The sequence below is a fragment of the Gymnoscopelus microlampas genome, assembly GCF_963454915.1.
Source record: "Gymnoscopelus microlampas genome assembly, chromosome: 16".
NCBI classification, from domain to species: domain Eukaryota; kingdom Metazoa; phylum Chordata; class Actinopteri; order Myctophiformes; family Myctophidae; genus Gymnoscopelus; species Gymnoscopelus microlampas.
Genome location: NC_139953.1, coordinates 44,398,558 through 44,420,317, shown reverse-complemented (window position 1 = coordinate 44,420,317; position 21,760 = coordinate 44,398,558). Strand labels below are relative to the sequence as shown.

The 21,760-nt window shown below is 43.5% G+C and overlaps 1 protein-coding gene across 1 annotated transcript in view; it reads right to left on the bottom strand.

Annotated features, from left to right (window-relative positions):
- Positions 1-18,196, bottom strand: part of LOC311063007 (uncharacterized protein) — a gene marked incomplete at its 3' end in the record, with an annotated part of 30,901 nt that extends 12,705 nt beyond the window's left edge. Inside the window, exons 1-7 of the mRNA XM_084082224.1 lie at positions 17,758-18,196; positions 11,268-11,354; positions 10,611-10,760; positions 9,462-9,626; positions 8,268-8,417; positions 7,549-7,698; positions 6,876-7,016 (exon numbers count right to left, since the gene is read on the bottom strand). Of these exons, the coding sequence (XP_083938350.1) occupies positions 6,876-7,016; positions 7,549-7,698; positions 8,268-8,417; positions 9,462-9,626; positions 10,611-10,760; positions 11,268-11,354; positions 17,758-18,007 (1,093 nt within the window). The 5' untranslated portion in view covers positions 18,008-18,196. The remainder of the gene's footprint in view (positions 1-6,875; positions 7,017-7,548; positions 7,699-8,267; positions 8,418-9,461; positions 9,627-10,610; positions 10,761-11,267; positions 11,355-17,757) is intronic.
- Positions 18,197-21,760: the final 3,564 nt, after the last annotated feature.

Genomic DNA, 21,760 nt, shown 5'->3' with positions numbered 1-21,760 from the left:
CTCTCTCTGCCTCAGCTGCGCTGCAGTAATCAACAAAGCCGCATGGCAGGTTCGTTGAGGAAGCGTGTGCACATCACATTCCACACTGGTAATGTGCACGCGCATCCATGCACTCTGACTGCCTGTAATCACTGAATAGCAGCAGCTGGCTCTATGGGGGAAGGGAGGGTGTGCACGTCAATGCTCGCACTCGTAATGTAATAAAATAAAAACATCTGAACATGTGATCACACAAAACATCATCTAAAGCAGTGATCAGGGGTCCCAAACCTAAAGTTGAATCCGAGCGATCGCTCTCTCTCTCTCTGCCTCAGCTGCGCTGCAGTAATCAACAAAGCAGCATGGCCAGGTTCGTTGGGGAAGCGTGTGCACATCACATTCCACGCTGGTAATGTGCACGCGCATCCATGCACCCTGACTGCCTGTGAAGGGAGGGTGTGCACGTCAATGCTCGCACTCGTAACGTGCACCCGCAGCAGCCTTTCCCACACACAGGGACAGATCATAACACAAACACACAGCATGTTACCCCTTTGATAAACTGACTGATCGCGCCGCCAATATTGTTGTTTTGTAAATAAAAAATAAAAACTCTTCTGGATCCAGGTCATTGTGACCTCAGATCAAAGCCACTGTGGAAAAATAACAGGTGTCCTGAGATCGGAAACCTACAAAAAGGGCACGCGCGGAGCCCTCTTTCTGTGCATTTTCAAAAAGTTTAGTAAGAGCCGATCGTCATTGAGAGAGAGAGAGAGATAGATAGATTGATAGTTTGATAGTAGTAGTAGCAGTAGCAGTAGTAGTAGCAGTAGCAGTATAGTAGTAGTATTAGTAGTAGCAGTATAGTAGTAGTATCAGTAGCAGTATAGTAGTAGTATTAGTAGCAGCAGTAGCAGTAGTTGAGAGTTGTGATCGAGTGAACGAGAGATACGAGTGTGAGATACGTAAGTTAGATTGAACGAGAGATACGAGTGTGAGATACGGTGAGTGAACGAGTGAATTGTACGTGAGTTTGTGTGGGAGAGTTATATTGAGTGAAAGAGTGAATTGTTTGTACGTGAGTTTGTGTGTGTGAGTTGATATTTTGAGTGTAGTAAGTGTGAGTGATATATATATAAATCCTACTGAGTTTTATATATATATATATATATATATATTATAGATAGAGAGGGCGTGGAGGTAAGATATAGAGTGCAGTAATAGGAGTATTTATAGGAGAGGTGATCGGCGTTATAGGGAGAGAATAGGAGAAAATAGGTGGTAATAGAGAGGAGATAAAGTTTATATTAGATATAGTGTACTGTGAGAGAGTAGCTATGGTAGGGAAAAATCGCAAGAACACCCCCGGACCTGGTCAGCAGTCCATGGAGAGGTTCTTGGTTGGGGCTGGTGCAGCAGCCTCCCAAGCTCCGGTGGTTTATCCTCCTCCTGTGGACCTCCAACCAGGGCCGAATGTCGGCACCCAGGACCGCGAGGACCTGCCCCCCGGCCGTAGGAGCGATCCGAGCAGCATGGTCCTTCGTCCCCGTCCTCCTGCGAGGCCTGACCGGGCCGGGGCCGGTGGCAGTGTTACGGGGAGCGAGTTGGGGTCAGGGGTGGAGGAATCCGACACCGACGCCGACAGTGACGGCAGTAGTGGTGCCTCTGAGGGCTCGGCTTGGGAACCGGCGGCTCTCAGTCGGGGCAACAGTCCTTTTTCCAGTGGTAAGCATACTTTTTTTTATATCGTTTTATGTGTTACAAGTTGATTTGATCGAGTTGTATTCGTTACTAGTTCATCTGACCGTGCGTTTAGTTGATTCAATGCAGAAAAGTAAACTATCGTCGTTGCCAGGTTTGCTAAGCCATGGTTCACATGACGCTAGTATCTGTTTCAGGGCTAGGTCTGCTAAGCCACACTTGACTTGTTTTTCTGTAAATCTGCTTGGAAATGATGGTAATTGTGGTTGTGATTTTGTAGATGGACTATTTTCACCTTGTTTTAGATATGTTTGAAGTGCCCATGTGGCCTATACTCGGCTATTCGCTTCTTGTGGGCTCGTTTTCATAGACCTGGTTGCTTATTACTTTCCCACGATCTGGCAACATAGACGACAGGCTGTGGCCCGATTTTCGTTACTGTATGTGGCTGCGGTTCTCAACCTGTGGTTCGTTGGCCACAACGGAGCGAGCCTCGCACAACGCCAACTGAATAAAATGAACAGATCTACAAGCTTTTTGAGCTTGTAGATCTGTTCATTTTATTCAGTTTTCTTGTAGGGGGAAAATGCCAGCTGCATGCCCCCTCCCTCTGTCTGCACATTATGGCTGTCATAATATAAAAGACATCAAAGCATCCGTTCAGGTCAGGCCACATAATAACAACAACAAAAATCCTGTAGGTCAAAGGGGTTTTGTTTTTGTTATGTTGTTTTTCTGACCTGAACTGAAGCCTTTGATGTCGATCAGGCATGTCTATTTGATCTCATATGTGCCTTTTGTCAGTCGCTCTGTCTGGATAATGTTTGCTAAATGCATAATATTCACCAAAGTATTTGAAATTGTATTGTAGATGCTGAGGAGGAGGTACTGGTGGGTGCTCTGGAACTGGCGGTGTCTGCCATGGATGCAGATGATGATGATGATGACGGTAGTAGGGGTGAGTGAATTGTCAATTATAGCACATGAATGAAAAAATGCTAAAACCAGGGTAATGGTAAATGTATTCTCTCATATTTATTTATTCAGTGTATATATGCATGTGGTCTGTGGATGATAAATGCTTTGCTAAAGATGGACATAATATCTAAAAAAAAGTATATGTTATGTTACACAGGGTCGCATGCTAGTGGTGAGGAGGAGGTGGAGGAGGGAGCAGTTGGTGGAGCGGTTGGTGGAGCTGGTCGTGGAGGTAAGAATTATTATCGTGTGTGTGTGTGCGTGTGCGTGTGCGTGTGTGTGTGTGTGTGTGTGTGTGTGTGTGTGTGTGTGTGTGTGTCAAAGAAAAAAGTATTTTATGGTAATGATCGATTTCTATAATTCACAGGTGGTGCCAAGGGCAAGAAGGACAAGGGTCCTCCTCCTGTGTGGCATTCCACAGGATGGTGTCCTCGGGACATCCCCTTCACAGCTGGGACTCCGGGTCCTCAAAACGCCGCTGCTGCTCTGCAGTCTGATGAGCCCGTGGACTTCTTTGAGCTGCTGCTGTCGGATGAGTTGTTGGAGGAAATCCGCACTCAAACCAACCTCTATGCCGAACAGAAGCCGGCCAGTGACAAGAAGTATGGCAGAGCAAAGAAGTGGAAAGCGGTGGATCTAGACGAGCTCAAGCGCTTCCTGGGGCTCTTTCTTCTGACAGGAATCAGCCAAAAGCCTGAGCTCGCCATGTACTGGTCCACTGATGAGTACGTCAAGGACGCCGTCTTCCGGAAAGTGATGCCGAGGAACAGGTTCCAGGCCATTTTGAGCAACCTCCACTTCGTGGACAACACCATCCCCCGCCCTGTACCAGAAAAGCCCGAAGACGTAGACAAACTCTGGAGAGTCCGCCCAATACTGCAGTCCTTGCTGGCCAATTTCCAGGAGATGTACCTGCCGAGCGTGGACATCAGTCTTGATGAGGGAATGCTGTTGTGGCGGGGACGCCTGGAGTTCAAGGTCTATGCCCCACAGAAGCCGGTCAAGTACGGCATCAGGTCGTACATTTTGTGTGATTCAGCAACAGGCTACCTCCACAACATGCTGCCATACTGTAAAAAGAAGCAGACACTACCTGTCATCATAACAACACTCTTAGGCAGTTTAGCTGGATGTGGATATAGGCTCTATATGGACAACCTGTACAATTCAGTGGATACGGCCATTATGCTCCTGAACAAGAAGACATACGTCTGCGGGACCCTGCGTAAGAAGCGAGGACAGCCACCAGCCATCGCAGATGTTACCCCTTCAAAGCTGCCACTGGGGTCCACCATCTCTCGCCACTCCAGGGACGTGATGGTACTGGCATGGCGAGCCAAGAAAACAAAAATCGTCACGATGATCTCCACCTTGCACCCTCATGACATGCTGCCCGTGTCCAGGAAGGAGAAAAAACACAGCAAGAAGGTGGTCGAAGAGAAGCCTGTGTGTGTTATTGAGTATAACAAACACATGAACGGGGTCGACAAGCTAGACCAGAACCTCAGCTATTACATGTGTACCAGGAAAACGAGGAAGTGGACAAAAAAGTTCTTCTTTTATATGCTCCAGATTACCCAGTTCAACGCCTATGTGATCTACAAGGCCAGGCACCCAGCTGGCAAAATTCAGAACTTCTACTCGTTCATCTTGGCAGTAGTGAAGTCCTGGACCACCCGCGGGAACATTGGGGGAGTGGCCCGTCCTCAGCAGGGTAGGAATGAGGCCCCGCCTGCTGAGGAGGGGTCCGAGGAAGAGGATGAAGACGGAGAGGAGGGGTCCGAGGAAGAGCAGGAAGACGGCGCCGCCCGTCCTCAGCAGGGTAGGAATGAGGCCCCGCCTGCTGAGGAGGGGTCCGAGGAAGAGGATGAAGACGGAGAGGAGGGGTCCGAGGAAGAGCAGGAAGACGGCGCCGCCCGTCCTCAGGAGGGTAGGAGTGAGGCCCCGCCTCCTGGGGATCGCCCCGGAGCTGCCCGTCGTCAGGAGGGTAGGAGTGAGGCCCCGCCTCCTGGGGATCGCCCCAGAGCTGCCCGTCGTCAGGAGGGTAGGAGTGAGGCCCCGCCTCCTGGGGATCGCCCCAGAGCTGCCCGTCGTCAGGAGGGTAGGAGTGAGGCCCCGCCTCCTGGGGATGCCCCACGTGTTAGACACCCATTGCCACCAAACGTTGACCCCGAGTCCAGGCTGAATGACAGACTAGATCACGAACTGATCAATTTCCCCAAAGCAAGTTCTGCTAAGAAGTACCCACAAAGGTGTTGTAGGGTTTGTTCCCGATCGAAGCTACCGACAAAGAAGAAGGACGGGAAAAACATCCGGAGTGAGACAAGCTTTGAGTGCAAGTCCTGTCGTGTGCCCTTGCACCACCAATGTACACATCGGTACCACACTGTAAAAGACTACTAGAGTGGCCTCGAGAGCCGGGTGAAGGGTAGACGCACGTTGATCCGCTCAGGGTGCTGCAAAAAAAAGAACTTTATTTTTGTTTATTTATTTGCGCTGATTGCACTCAATTTATTGATTTGAATGATTAGTATTTATTATTATTTGATGTAGTTACATTTACTTTGAAAGCACTTTGTGAAGCAGCTGCTACTATGTTGTTCAACCTACCAACCTCAACCTGCCTATTCATACTGCTTCATGCCAGGCAGATATTTTACTTTTATTTATTTATTTTGCTCTAATAGCACCAATTTGTTGTTGTACTCCCTAGAGAAAAAAAAAAGGCAAGCTTGTAGATCTGCAATGAATGTAGTATTGAGATTTTGAATTGTGTGGGCAAAAAGTTTGGAAAATGACGCTCTCGATGAATATATTGATGTTGCACATCACCTTTGAATTATTATTATTTATTATTTGAAAAAAAAAATGAAAAAAAAAAAAATATTGTGAAAAATGTTGTTTGAATTGAGCACTTTGGAGCGAAACAGAGCAATAGATGTACAATCAAAAGCATTTTTTTTTTATTTTTTTTATAAACAAGTATTGTTTACATGACTGATGTCAATGAAGGCCCTAAATACATTTGAAACACTTTTGAAATCAAGTTATGCCTCTAAATGTGTGTCATTTACTAAAACGCTCATATCTCAGCTTCTGAAGAAAAAGGCCTCTTTTTGGTGAATACCAAGCTGTATTCAAACTCCTCTAGCTAAAGAACAGAGCATGGTATCAACTCACTTTTTTTTCCAGATGAAAGAAGAGATTCTAAGCTTTTTTTTTGAGATATTCTATGTTTTCATAGTCCTAGTACAAAATGTTCTGTGGGCCCTCAAAAATGAGTCAGAATGGTCAAAAACCTTGGCAGTGGGAGAGCCATTCTAGAAAACCCCTTGGCAGTCAATGTGTTAAAGCCACAAATAAGTCAACATGTTCATGAGATTTGCCAGGTGAAGGATAGACAGAATCAGAATCAATAGGCAAACTGTAAACTAAAGTCAGCATAGTGAAGCAGAATAGTCACGTTTCGGTCGTGTGGGAATAACTCTTGCCTCATTTACACTTCACTCTTCAATCAGTACCTTCAAATAAGCAATCTGCAAAAATTCAACTAGCTCCCTCATGTCATTTCAGCACTAAAATAGGCAAGAACCTCAATAGCCACCTGCTTTGGGCTGCATGGCGTCCAAGCTTTTCTCACTTATTGGGAATAGCATTTGGAGGTGGAACATTACATTCTATGATTTGTACTTAGCTTTTGGCTTATTGTGAGATCTTGTTGGGATTATCGCAGTTTATTGTGTGATTCTGTTGGGGTTATCGCTTAGATTGTTTTTAATCATTGCTATTTTGAGTTGTATGTTGTTCTTATTTTTTAGCTGTCCACCACTAACGTCAGGCCTGATTAAAATATTGGTAAAGCCCTTACAAATCGTGGAGAGAGGAGTGCACTGCCCAGCAGAGAGTATGCGAGTTTGTTTCGATTATTTCAGGTCCTGGAACAGCCTGTGCTGTCCTCACACATTTTGCGTCTTGTGTGATTTCAGTGTGTTTAAAGCTGACTGATCTCCACTAGTCTCCTCCCACTCATCACTGTCTTCAGTGTCTGATTCAGAACATTGTGAAGAGAGGAGCTGGTCATCACTAGTTGGTTGTGATGTTCCACAGTCCTCTACACCAGCTTGTGTTTTCATGTGTTCAGTTGGGGTGCTGGCCAGAGGCTCTATCTCTGTTTTCATCATCATCTTCACTTGCTAGTAAAGTTAACGTTGACTCACCAGCCTCTTCTGGTCTTTGAAGTAGCTCCTCCTGTTCCTTATTAATCTGTGGAGATTCTGGTTCCTCCTGGACCAGACTGGAGCTCCGCTCCTCTCCAGGTGAAACCTCCTTAAAATTACTCACAGGGACGAGCAGGAAGTCTAGGAAAAGAATTGCAATGAGACTCTATAAAAGGTTTGAATCTTGTACCTCCACTGCAGTACCTCAATGCTGGAAAAAAAGTCTCAACAGATTAGTATTTGCCCACATCTTCCAAAATGTAAATTTGACGGTGCAATGACTGCGCTCTGTGCTGTAAATAGTTTCTTTGTTGTTCGATATATTGCAGCGCTCTCATAGAAGATGCGAGACGAGCTGAATTAGAAGTGAATGAGAGTTGAATGAAAGTAATGACTTGTAAATGTTAGATCAGTGAGTCTTCTGCAGCAGGTTAGTTAATACTGAAGTAGAATTAATTGTGAAGCTTCAGTTAACCCATTAATACTTTTACAACAAACCATTGTCCGATTCATGGTACATTTAGATACAGTAGATGCAGGGGTCATTGCGTCGATGTAGTCACATTGTTAATGCTTAAATCGATGACCACTTCATATCGATTCATCTTTACACCCTCACTACCGGCCCAATTTCTCCAATAAAATAAATAAAGACAGAGTGCTTGAAACTTACACTTAGGTTCCTGTCTAAGGTGGTCTTCGGGTTCCTGTTTAAGGTGGTATTCAGGTTTCTGTTTAAAGTGGTCTTCAGTTTCCTGCTCAATAGAAACAGTCCTGGCTGGAGAACTGATCTTCACCTGCAGACTGGACTCCACACACTGATCTGGAATGAAGGAATACAATATTCACTTTAATAATAAGGACTTTGGTGTGACATGATTAAGGACTTTAATAATAGGGACTTTGATGTGACATGAATTAGGACTTTAATAATAAGGACATTGATGTGACATGGGATGTAGGTGATGATTGAATATGAAAGAGGGAACAGAGGTTTAAAGAAGTGTGTTCTTTGTGTCTTTTCAACACAAATTGTACAAGCAAAGGGCTTTTCCCCTGTATGAATCATTGTTTGTCTCTTCAGATTTATCTTTTTATTAAACACTTTGCCAAACTCTGCACAACTAAAACTTGTCTTCCCTTGTTTCGATGATTTCGGGTCCTGATCTCCCCTAGTCTCCTCCCACTCATCACTGTCTTCAGTATCACATTCAGAACAGTGTGAAGAGAGGAGCTGGTCATCACTAATTGGTTGTGATGTTCCACAGTCCTCTACATCAGATAGTGTTTTCATGTGTTCAGTTGAGGTGCTGGCTACAGCCTCTGTCTCTCTGCTTTCATCATCATCATCATCATCACATTTCACTGCTAGTAATGTTAACGTTGACCCACCAGCTTCCTCTGGTCTTTGAAGTAGCTCCTCCTGTAGCTCCTCCTGTTCTTCTTTAATCTGTGGAGGTTGTGGTTCCTCCTGGACCAGACTGGGGCTCCGCTCCTCTTCTGGTGAAACCTCATCTTTACACACAGGGACGTGCAGGATGTCTAGGAAGAAAATTGAAATGAGACTCTATAAAAGACTTGAATCTTGTACCTCCACTGCAGTACCTCAATGCTAGAAAAAAAAAAGTCTCAACAGATAGTATATGCCCACATCTTCCATATTCAAAATTTGACTGTGTGCTGACTGTGCTCAGTGCTGTAAATAGTCTTGGTGTTGCTTGATAAATTGCAGCACTCTCATAGAAGATGCGAGGCGAGCTGAATGAGAGGCGAATGAAAGTAATGACTTGTAAATATTAGATCAGTGAGCCTTTTGCAGCAGGTTAGTTAATACTGAAGTAGAATTAATTGTGAAGTTTCAGTGAACCCATTCATTATTTTGCAACCAAACCATCGTCCGATCCATGGTACATTTAGATCGATGCAGGGGTCCATGAATTGATGTAGTCACATTGTTAATCGATAACCTTAAATCGATGACCGATTCATATCGGTTCATCTTTACTCCATCAGTACCTGCCTCGGGGGTCCCCCGAAACATTGTGAACCCCTTGGGGGTCCCCGGAGACCTGGTGTGGTCTAGCTTTGGATTATGGGAGTACAAAAGGAGAAAAACGAAAGCTAAAGCAAAGTGCAAGATGCAAACGAATTGTGTGTGTGCATTGCTTGTTGGTCGTGCAAAACCTGGCAACACTGGCCTGAGGCAGACAGCTTGTTGCTCGCGCACCCAGGCAGATACAGACACTGCAGCCACAGCCACGCATGCGCAGCACTCCGCACCCAGGGCCACACGCACCCAGGCAGACACAGACACTGAAGCCACAGCCACACACACTAAAGCCACAGCAACGCATGCGCGCAACTCCCAAATGTATAGATAGATAGAACAATGAGAGTCATGTAGATCTCAGGATTCACATGGGAATCGTGTGGCTTCAATGCTGATGTGTGTGCATGTGTTTGCGCGCGTGTGCGTGCGTGTGTTTTTTGCCTCTGAGACCTTGGTATCGAGACCTTGGTATCAACCCCTGGTACCGGCCCACTTTCTCCAATAAAATAAATAAAGATAGAGTGCTTGAAACTTACTGAGATCCAGGTGTTCTTCTGGTTCCTGTTTAAGGTGGTCTTCAGGTTCCTGTTTAAGGTGGTCTTCAGTTTCCTGTTTAAGGTGGTCTTCAGTTTCCTGCTCAATAGAAACGGTCCTGGCTGGAGAACTGATCTTCACCTGCAGACTGGACTCCACACACTGGTCTGGAATGAAGGAATACAATACGCATTTCAATAATAAGGACTTTGGTGTGATGTGATTAAGGACTTTAATAATAGGGAATTTTTAATGTGATATGATTAAGGACTTTGTGGCATAAATTAGGACTTCAATAATAAGGACGTTGATGTGATATGACATAAGGCCTTTAATAATAAGGACTTGGATGTGAAATGAGTAAGGACTTTAAGACTGTAGGATGATACATGTGTCTGTGAGTGACCAACTTCAACTAAGGGCATTCCCCCCTCCACTTCCCCCCTGTATGTGTCTTTTTAGATTATCTACTGCAGCAAAGCCATTACCACAAACTGCACAAGAAAAGGACTTTTCGCCTGAATGAGTCGTCATGTGGTTTTTTTTTTAGATTACTTGAGCTAATAAAACCTTTACCACATACTGTTCAAGTATAGTATGTGGCTTTTTGCCTGTATGAGTCCTCATGTGAATTTTTAGATCACTGTTGTGAAAATAGCCTTTACCACATACTATACAAGAAAAGGGCTTTTCGCCTGTATGAGTCCTCATGTGTACTGTTAGATGACTCATGTGAACACAGCTTTTACCACAAACTGTACAAGTATAGGGCTTTTCGCCTGTATGAGTCCTCATGAGTACCTTTCTCAGCAAAGCCTTTACCACATACTGTATAAGAACAGGGCTTTTCCCCTGTATGCGTCCTCATGTGTTTATTTAGAGTACCTTTCTTAGAAAAGCCATTACCACAAATTGTACAAGCAAAGGGCTTTTCCCCTGTATGAATCATTGTTTGTCTCTTCAGATTTCTCTTTTTATTAAACACTTTGCCAAACTCTGCACAACTAAAATGTGTCTTCCCTGCTTGACTCCTCATGGAGTGAGTTTGTTTCGATGATTTCAGGTCCTGATCTCAGGCTCTGTCTCTGTGTTTTCATCATCATCATCATCATCATCACATTTCACTGCTAGTAATGTTAACGTTGACCCACCAGCTTCCTCTGGTCTTTGAAGTAGCTCCTCCTGTAGCTCCTCCTGTTCTTCTTTAATCTGTGGAGATTGTGGTTCCTCCTGGACCAGACTGGGGCTCTGCTCCTCTTCTGGTGAAACCTCGTCTTTACACACAGGGACGTGCAGGATGTCTAGGAAGAAAATTGAAATGAGACCCTATAAAAGACTTGAATCTTGTACATCAATGCTGGAAAAAAAAGTCTCAACAGATAGTATTTGCCCACATCTTCCATATTCAAAATTTGACTGTGCACTGACTGCGCTCAGTGCTGTAAATAGTCTTGGCGTTGTTTGATAAATTGCAGCACTCTCATAGAAGATGCGAGACGAGCTGAATGAGAGGCGAATGAAAGTAATGACTTGCAAATATTAGATCAGTGAGCCTTTTGCAGCAGGTTAGTTAATACTGAAGTAGAATTAATTGTGAAGTTTCAGTGAACCCATTAATACTTTTGCAACCAAACCATCGTCCGATCCATGGTACATTTAGATCGATGCAGGGGTCCACGAATTGATGTAGTCACATTGTTAATCGATAACCTTAAATCGATAACCGATTCATATCGGTTCATCTTTACTCCCTCAGTACCGGCCTACTTTCTCTAATGAAAGAAATAAAGACAGTGGTTGAAACTTACTGAGATCCAGGTTTTCTTCAGGTTCCTGTTTAAGGTGGTCTTCAGGTTCCTGCTTTCTCACCTGCAGACTGGACTCGACACACTGATCTGGAATGAAAGAATACAATACGCACTTTAATAATATGGACTTTGATGTGACATGGGTTGTAGGTGAAGAATGTATGAAAGAGGGAACAGAGGTTTAAAGAAGTGTTTTGGGTGTCTCACTTCATTAGTGCTGAGCAATATGGATGGACTACATTATAATAAACTTATTTTAATATAACATAATAACAATGTGCAATGGTGGCAGAGTAGTAAAGTACCTGCCCACCACCGCGGACGTTGTCAGTTTGAATCCACCGTGGTTATTTTCACTATTTCTATGTGACAATATAGTGTGAATTCATGAAAAAACATAAAAAGGTTAAAATATGGAGATACAAGGTTTCTGCCCAACAGCAACGATATCCCTAGAAAGAAAAACAGCTGTTATAATAAAAGGCAACAGGAAGAGTGGGCACTAAGGAAGAGTGGTCCAAAATGTTAAAACATTAAATATTTGGAATACAACATGATTGAACATTTGACAATTAAGGTCTAATTTTTCTACAATTGCTAGAAATTGCTACAAAACATGTTGTATATCAAATCCTTGTGGGCACAAACAGGGGGTTGAAGGGTACATTTAAGTCTGATAATGAGGTACCATAGCCTGGCTCCAGCCCGTGAATCGCTAGCCACGGCCATTAAAAAAATATGTTCAGGCGATTCTGGTCTGGTGACGCTCTCATAGGAGGTCTCAGCCTCGGTTGAAAATCTGATCGACGAATCGGGATCGGGATAATCCAGTACGAACCAATCGCCAAAGAGTCTTTGGAAAAAAAAACTTTGGCCACGCCCCCATCTCAGCAACCGGCTGCATTGAGAGGGCTTTCAGACTGAATAATGGAGTGAAACGAAATGAAAATTCAGGCTGAGTGTCAGGCTAGAGGTACCATGCATGTTAACTCATTGAGTGCCAGAACTTTTTATTTTTTTTTAACGTTTTGTTTATTTGTTTTTGTTCTTTTACATACTCATAGGTAGTACAATTGAGTGCCATAATTGCCAGATTTTTAAAAATATTATTTTGTCCCAGTGCTAGAGTTTTTTTCAAAGTAAAAAATAAGTGCTTATGAAGCGATATACATCCTTTTTCAGTTATACGCTAAACAAGGAGTGGATGGAGCTGCAAATCTTCAGATGATGATATCTTGGGTTCTGAACATGTTTTTCAAAAAAAAAACATGTTTTTCAAAAAATGGCCTGTTCAGACACGCCCATTCTGGAAATCTCTGAAATGAGAATGAATGACTGAATGTTAAAAAAAAATATTTGTTGGGGTACAAGAGACACTGGGGAGCCCAAAAATGAAATTCATGGTGTGGCCCCTTTAAGGCAATGTCAGGTTCCCACACTGGAAGATACATTGGCGACACATTCGTGTGCTACTGGTGCTGCGGGACAGTGGGTCTTTCATGATTAAAGGCATGAAACTAATCGAAGTCCCTGATTGGAGCTGCTGTGCTCACACTCTCAGCTGGTCATCAATGATGGCCTTGAAGCACAGAGAATGGTTGTGGATCTTCTTGCAAGGCTGAAGCGGTGTGCCACACACTTCAATCCTTCAGTGCTCGCCAAGCAAAGGCTTCACAAAATTCAAGAGGAACTTGGCGTTCAACAACAGAGTACCAAGTGGAATTCGTCCCTCCACATGATCCAAAGGATGTGGGAGCAAAGGCGTGCACTCACAGTTTACTCAGCTGAGTTTGGGCACTTCACATGTCCAAGTGCTGAAGAGTGGGACCTTGTCTCAAAGCTGATTGAGACTTTGGCTCCATTTGAAGAAATCACCTTGGAAATGAGCAAATCAGAGGCCAGACATGAAGCAGACTTCATGTATCATTCCTAGTCTGGCTGTGCTGAAGCGGCTGCTTCAGCCAGAGGGACCAAATACCAGGGGCATTCAGACCCTAAGGAGCACCATGCTGAAGAGCCTAACACAGCGGTTTGAAAAAGCAGAGAAAACAAAATAAGTGGTGTTGGCGTGCTTCCTTGACCCTCGTTACAAGAACCGTTCCTTCTCATCAGATGTGGTGCTTCGCAAAGCCAAAGCATGGCTCATGGAGGAATCGGACATGGACAGCCAAAGCGCAGACAGTCCAGAGGCACAAAACTCCACAGGAGGCAGAAGGCAATACAGATGGAGGAGACACAAAAAGATCAAGGGTGGAAGAGGTTCTGGAAGACCATTATGCCAGTGTACTGTCTTCAGAAACTGAGCCAGCTTCAGCCAGAAGCACTGGTGATGAGATTGACAGGAAAAGTGGCAACCCCCTTGAATGGTGGAAACAGAACAGTGGTCAGTACAAAACACTGTCAAAGACGACCAGGCGATACCTCTCTGCACCACCCTTATCAGTTCCCAGCGAGAGGGTGTTCAGCACAGTTGGGGGGTATTTATGATGCAAAGAGAAGCTCACTTCTACGTCACAATGCTGAAAAGCTCTGTTTCCTGTATTATAATCTGCCGCTGATTGAGTGGCAGTACTAGTTCATTTGAGATAAAGAATAGTTGACCTGAGCTGGCAAACAGCAACATGTTTTGTTTTGTTTCTTCTTCAAACTTATTATTTTGTAATGCAGCTTGGTGGAGACTGAGAACTGTTAATGGTGCCCCAGCTGCCAGACTGCTAAAATAGCAGGGCTTTGCATTTGTTTTCATACAACTTAAAAATAGGTCAATGCTGCAGAGTTGCAGAGAATGCAAACATACTGCAAGTTTACAGATAGTTGTATAACTTTTATTTTGAAAGGAGTTTGCCACATGTGTAGTTTAAGTTTACATTCTATGCTGTAAAGAGTCAGGGTGCATTGCATATTGAAATCAAGGCAAAAACATTGGCAATCGGTGGTCCAGGAATCTCCTAAATCGGTATCGGACCCACAAATTGGCATCGGTCACACGTGTTACTCGCACGCAGAGTTTGAAAAAGGGTTTTCATCTTTTTTAAATAAAAGTTAATTTTTTTGTGTGGCATTCATGCACCTTCTTGTAAATTACTACGGTTGTTATCAGTATTTAGTCAGATATTGGACAGTACAAACTTGTGTCCTCCTGCTCTCTGCCTCAACGAGTTAGAGTGTGCAGGCAGGCAGGTCACATGCAGGGCACAGAGCCACAGTGATGATTGTGGGGGAGGGAGAAAGAATGCCGCTCTAAACAAACTGCAGTTTACACAAGACAACAAACAATGGTGGAGGTGGGGGTTTGGTGTCAAAACCCAGGTCAAAGGTGCCTGTTTGGCGATATTTTGGTTTTAAACCCAATGCTGATAAGGAACCTGAGAATGGCAATCAGGTATCTGTGAACTGTGTCTGGGTTAGGTGCAAGCATCTGGAGGCAACACCTCTAATCTACAGAGTCACCCCTTATTGAAACATAAGAGGCTGCAAAATTGGGTCTTGCTGGAAAATCTAGGCCAAATGATTCACACACACAGACGTCCATTGCTGGAGAAAGGCACTAAATATAAGAAGGACAGTGTGAGGTGGAAAAGATGCACTGATGCGGTGAACCGCGGTGACAGTTGAAAAGCAGGCGTTCAGAGACATGTTGACCACACTCGACGGCCGGTACGAGGTACCGTCTAGGAATTATTTTTTCCGATACGGCCGTCCCAGACGCCCACTAATGGATTCGGAGGGAGCTGCAACATGACATATCTAAAGTTGATCACTTTTCCCTCACCACTGACATGTGGTCCAGCCCAAAAATGACAACGTAGATGTCACTTAATTTTCATTACATAGACAAAGAGTGGACCCTGTAAGCCAAATGCCTACAGACCAGCTTTTTTTTGCCTATCGGCAGTGTGGTCTCTGCAGGCTCTGCACGAATGGGGATTAAAAGTGGAAAACGTGTCCTGTCTCACGACCGACAGTGGAGCCAACATAAAGGCGGCTGCTCGTAAGTTGAGCTGCCCTGGTTGAGCTGGAGGGAGTAGTCCCTGAGCAGCAGCAGCCCAAAAGGGGAAAAAACGTTAGCTAGTTTATTCAAGCAAAAAGCAGGCGCTGCTGCCACGACCACACCCACCACTACTCCTGAAAAGGTAGTTGCAGAGATTGCCAAATATTGTCTAGAATCACCCCTGGACACAGAGGAGGACAGAGTTTTCCCCTGCTGGCAAATGTGTATAAAAAAAATACCTTTGCATATTGTGCAACAAGTTGCGCATCCGAGAGGCTGTTCAGTACCACGGGGAACATATGTACACCAGTAAGTGCTCTTCTTAAGCCAGAGAAGGTGAACCAGTTGGTTTTCCTAGCAAAGAATATGTAAGTTAAAGCACTGCAAAGCAAACTAATGGCAATATGTATGTAGCAGCCTATTAGCCCTGTAGCCAATTAATGCCAATGTCGTTTTATTCTGTATTTTATTTTTAAATCTGACTATACACGTTTGTTTTTAAAGTTTCGACTTGGGTGTGTTGGGAGGAGTTCAAATCCTGTGAGAGGCTAACATTGATTAATTTAGTATTTATTTTGACGCTTTAAATGGGCTGAATAGTTAATGTACGTGACACATGTTTACTCAGACTCCAATGGCAAATAGTTCATTTAAAAAACGTATAAAATGTATTGTTAGAGACTGCCACAAGAAGCAGTGGTTGTCTTACAATGAACTGTTTATCTAACCTATCATGCATCATATTTACTATTTCTAAGTACCCTGTATAAAATAATGAATAATAATAGATGATGGTGGTGGTGAGAGATTTCAGAAACAAATCAGCCGTGTTGGAAATCAGTGTGGTGAATGAGGTCTCAAGTTAATCTAGTGACCACTGGTCATGTTTGTTTTGTGTTTTAATGGCTAGTTTTATACTCTATGACAGGGGTCTTCAACAGGGGGTCCGGGACCCCTAGGGGGTCCTCAGAGTTACTACAGGGGGTCTACCAAATCTTTGTGTGATAGGATTTAGGTTTTTTTTACATTAACCACTTGAACCCTAGAATTCCTTATCTGAGGGGAACATTAACTGAAAATAGCAGATCTACAAGCTCTCAACGCCTCGCAGCGCGAGGCGTTGAGAGCTTGTAGATTGGCTATTTTTGGCAAAGAGGCTGTAGGTGTAGAGGGAAAAATGGCAGACTAAGTAATAAAAAAAAACTTCATCTGAAACACAATTTTATACAATATAGAGTAGGGGGTCCCTGCTTCATCTCTTTCTCAGCTAGGGGGTCCTTGGCCTGAAAACGTTGAAGACCCCTGCTCTATGATTTATCTATGGTTATGAGTTACTTGGGCAACTGGGGCAACTGCCCAGACAGTAAAGATCCTGCCCAGTCTAGCCGCTGAAACTCGTGGTCCAGATTCGCCAGAAGAAAAAAAGAATCAACATAACAACAACATTAGCAGCCCCTCACCCCTGTCGATACTATGGGAATGGCACACGGTGTATGCAAATGTTCTGTTGTAGCCAAATTGTAGCCAACCACAGCAAGTCGCCTTTGTTTTCAAATTGCCCTAATTTGCAATGAACCCTGCCAGGTACACAGTTTAAAGAAGGCCCAGAGACAACTTCCCTTTAATGTGTGTGCCTACTACTACCTACAACATAAAGAAGCCACCAACTCAGAAAGGATTAGTCCAGAGCACACATTGTACTTTTAGTCTGTCAGTGGCCTTCTTTTTGCAATGGTTTTCAATGTGAATGGAGCGGTTTGTTGCCTTTGCGCATCTCTCATCGTTGCCAGAATGTGCGAGAGAAATAAGCAACCAGGTCTATGAAAACAAGCCTAAAAGAAGCCACATGAGCACTCCAACCCTATTTGAAAATAGCCGATCTACAAGCTCACAACAAAAGTGTTGTTCCGCCGTAGGCAACATCTGCAGTTTAGGACAGGGGTCTTCAATGTTTTCAGGCCAAGGACCCCCTAGCTGAGAGAGATATGAAGCAGGGACCCTCTGAGGACCCCCTAGGGGTCCCGGACCCCCTGTTGAAGACCCCTTGTTTAGGACAACAGTAGACGCGGTCTCAAGTTGATCGGGTCTCGTTACAATCAGATACACCGGCGGGCAATCCCTGTAGCGGAGGCGTCATTGATGCTGATTGATTGATGTTCATTTTTTTGTAAGACATCATGAGAACAACAGTACATGGAAGTACAAAAAAATCACAATACAAGGTCTACTGAACTGGGAGGCTCATTAAGCACTAAGCTTATTTAAGATGAGATCTCCATGCACACAAATCATGATGACATAAGAGACAGACAGATATACACAACTACTATACAGAATGTCATACAATCAGCTTACAGGTTACTGGTATGAAGAGTGAAAAGAAATGTACAAGAGAAAAAAAGAAATGGGGGGGGGGGGGGTAGGTTAAGACTTAGACAGGGGCCATTTTCGAATTGCAGCCTCCTGAAGGTGTATCTGCTGAGTGTGTAACAGACATACCTGCAGTGTGTAGATGGGTGTCCAGCAGAAGTTTGTTTTTCTTCTCCAGCAGAGTCTCTAGTTCCTCTATCTCTCTTCGGAAGAGTCTGCACATGAACTCTGCAGCCGCACTGAGGCGCTCCAACACAAACACTCTGACCAGCTTCACGCTACAAACATCAGATGTTTGTCCAAAACACACGACATCACACAATATCTCCTCTCCCACCGCCGTCATGTGTTCATTTATCTTCAGCAGCACAGACTCCATTTTGACCAGTTTTTGCCTTCTTTATGACACGTTTTTCACCGCGACCGTAGAGTTACGAGTTATAATCGGATATAGTAAGTACTGTAACGTTTCACCCACCGAGTTGGAGTCGAACCCCGGTCTCCAGCTCGGCAGGTAACCAAGAGTAGCTTGGACTGGAGGAGCGAGTTACGGCCGGGTCTTTTGCGGGGTCGCGACGCTACACCACCTCATTTCTGAAGCGCGCGCGCCCTCGCCTCGCGCTTCTAGCTACTTCACTTCTCTAGTCCCTCACGTCCCTGAAGCAAAGGACCCGCTCCACCGGTCCTCAATCGCTTCTGACTCCAATGTAGCGACCCAATGAAATGGAGGCAGAGATGTAATCCACCGTTTATACTCTGTTTGTATTATAATAATCCCTTTACATTCAGTGCTAACGTAGCATGCTGTATATCTCACGTAGCCTAGCCACACACACACACACACACACACACACGACGACGACATCAACAACTACCTACGTCACTTCCCACACAAGTCCCGGAAGTCCCACCCCACAGTCTTCTTCTTCTTCTTCTCTTGTTTAATGGCGTTCGCAACCAACTTAAAGGTGCATATCGCCACCTACTGTACACGAGTGTGTAGCATCACATCAAATATCCCATTACTGGCATGTATTATGTATATATACATATACACATACATATATATATATATGTATACATATATATACACACACATCCTTTTTTTTTTTTTTTTCCCTCCCTCCCTTCAAATTCTGCTACTCAACCTAGTGTCCTTTAAAAACGTAAACAGTGCCTTTCTAGCCATACCTACTCCCTTTCCCTCTGTTCCCAGAATCCCCATACTATCCCATTCCCGTCCTGCTTCAAGAACTTTGTCACGAAATATTGTTCTTTCCTCTATATAACTTTCACATGTCAATAGAATGTGTTCTACATTCTCAATTTCCCCACAGTTCCCACATTTGTTACTTTCTGCCTTACCCATTACATATAATGTACTATTCAACCCTGTATGCCCTACCCTAAGTCTAGTGATAATAATTTCTTCCCTTCTGCCCCTTTCATTGTAATTCTTTATATTGACCGTTTTTTGGATTTTATACAACTTCCTTCCTTTCTGATCCTCATCCCACCTTCTCTGCCAAATTTCCATTCCTTTCTTCTTAGCTATTGCTTTCCCTTCACCCTTTCCTAATAATATTTGTACCTCTATTTCCTGCTCTAGTGCCCTTTTTGCCAATTTATCCGCCCCCTCATTCCCTGCCAACCCTTTATGAGCTGGCACCCAACACAACTGCACATCTATTCCACCTCTGTGTAATCCTAGTAAACACTGTTTTATTTCAATTATTAAATCCTCCCTCACTGACTTTTCAGTACTGCCAAAGAATCTGTGCACACCACCACCCGCTCTGGTCTAACCTCCTCCACCCATTGTAACCCAGTGATAATAGCCACACTCTCTGCTGTATACACTGATAAGAAATCTGGTACTCTTTTTGTAATTGATACATCAAATTCTGGGACATAGACACCAATTCCCACCCTGTTCTGCTTATCTTTTGACCCATCTGTATACATTTGCATATAATTATAATAACTCTGCCTGAGATACGCACTTGTTTGTGCTCCTATCTCCTCTTCTTGCCATTCTCTTTTCTTTTCCACAATATTAATATCTATACTCGTTTCCGGAAACAACCATGGTGGACTAGCACTAATTGGAGTAGTCAATGAAAACTCCATATTCTCCATACCATACTCCCTCACTTTCTCTTGCCAAGTCCATCCAAACCCCCTTCCTTGAAACCTGGCATACTCCCAACAATCCTTTAATGCCCTCTTTACTGGATTCTCTTCCCCCCCACCTTTAATTCTAATCCAGTATGCCAATGTGAGCTTCTCTCTCCTTAACTCCAGTGGCATTTCTCCAGCTTCTATTAATACTGCGTTTATTGGGGTTGATCTAATGGCTCCAATACATAACCTTAATGCTTTATACTGTACTCTATCTATTATTTGTAATGATGACTTAGCTGCTACCCCATACACTATACACCCATAGTCTATTGCTGACCTCATAATTGCCCTGTATATGCCCATTAAAGCTTGTTTATCTGCCCCCCACTCACATCCGGCAACAGCTCGCATCAGGTTTATTCCCTTCTTACATTTCGTCTCTAGATTTTCCAAGTGAACTTTCCATGTATATCTACTATCTAACCAAAGTCCCAAATACTTAAACTCTTTCACCCTCTCCATAGGCTGACCATATAATGTCAATTCCTCCTGGATTTTACGTTTGTTTGTAAACACCTGATAACAAGACTTGCTAGCTGACATTTTAAAACCCCACTCATATGACCATTTTTCCACCTTCTCAATTGCATTCCTTATGTTTTTAAACACATATGGCACATTTTTCCCCCTCATCCAGATAGCCCCGTCATCTGCATATAACGCTGAACTTATGTTATTATCTACATTATCAAAGATATCATTTATCATGACATTAAACAATATAGGACTAATTACACTCCCTTGTGGAATACCATTCTCTATACCATAGTCCTTTGACTCCTCTGCACCAACCTTAACACAAAACTTCCTACCTGTCAAAAAATCCATTATAAAGTTATACATCCTCCCCCCAATACCCATTTTACTTAGCTTGATTAGCAACCCATCCCTCCACATAGACCCACCCCACAGTCACTGTCATTGGCTGACATGACAACCCCTAGACTGCAATACACCAGCAATCCGCACCGGGCCGCTACAATACATTGCTTATGACCATAGATAGAGTTATGAGTTTAGTTATAATTATAGAGTTATATTGTATCGGTTATGGCCACGCTGACCAACTCTATGGTGCGTTATGACCATAGAGACATAGAGTTATAATATATCTTCCAGCAGAGGTGAGTCTCTGTCTGTCTGTCTGTCTAACTCTGAGAATGTACAAATGGAACCAAATGGACCCGCAAGGTCCATTTGGTTCCATTTGTACACTCTCAGAGTTAGACACCCACCATAAGGGGCCATTTGGGAACCAAAATGGAGTGTTTCTAGTGAGCCAACATGCACGTTATCAGCACCCTGACCAGAATGGAACAGAGCCTTCATTAGTATCATTGGTAACACCTGTGAAGGAAGTAAGAAGAGGCCCACTTTCTTTCCAATATGGCAGCTATGCATAGAGCCTATTGATGGTAACATATGTGTGAACTCATGTTACAGGTGCATACAGAAATACTTGTGTAATCATTTTGTGCAGGTCAGGATGTGGCATTAAAACGTTTTGAAAGAACATTTGATCTGGAGACAGTCATACTCCTTTTTGAACAAGAGCACTTTCATGTTTCAAGGTCTCTTCTTAGAACAGAAAGAAACAACCTATTGTTTAAGGCATGTGAAACACAGTTTTTCAATAAATACATTTTTTGTTCTTAGCACTTATATATTTTCTACAACCACAAAGCTTACGAAAATATTATAATTTTATTTTATTTTTTTGTGTTTTATTAATCACAAAAATAGATCAATTAACAAAGGTATTGGATAAAACCACGTTAATGTACGACAGTATTAGTATACTAAACAAAAAATATTATACAAATGTTTTAAAAAAACACAAAAAAACAGATTTTCGATGTTTTGCTTGTGTTAGTATCATAAATGAGTGAAATATGAAATATTGTTTCATCTGCAGTCAGTTTGGTTCTGGTATCTGAAATATACTTAA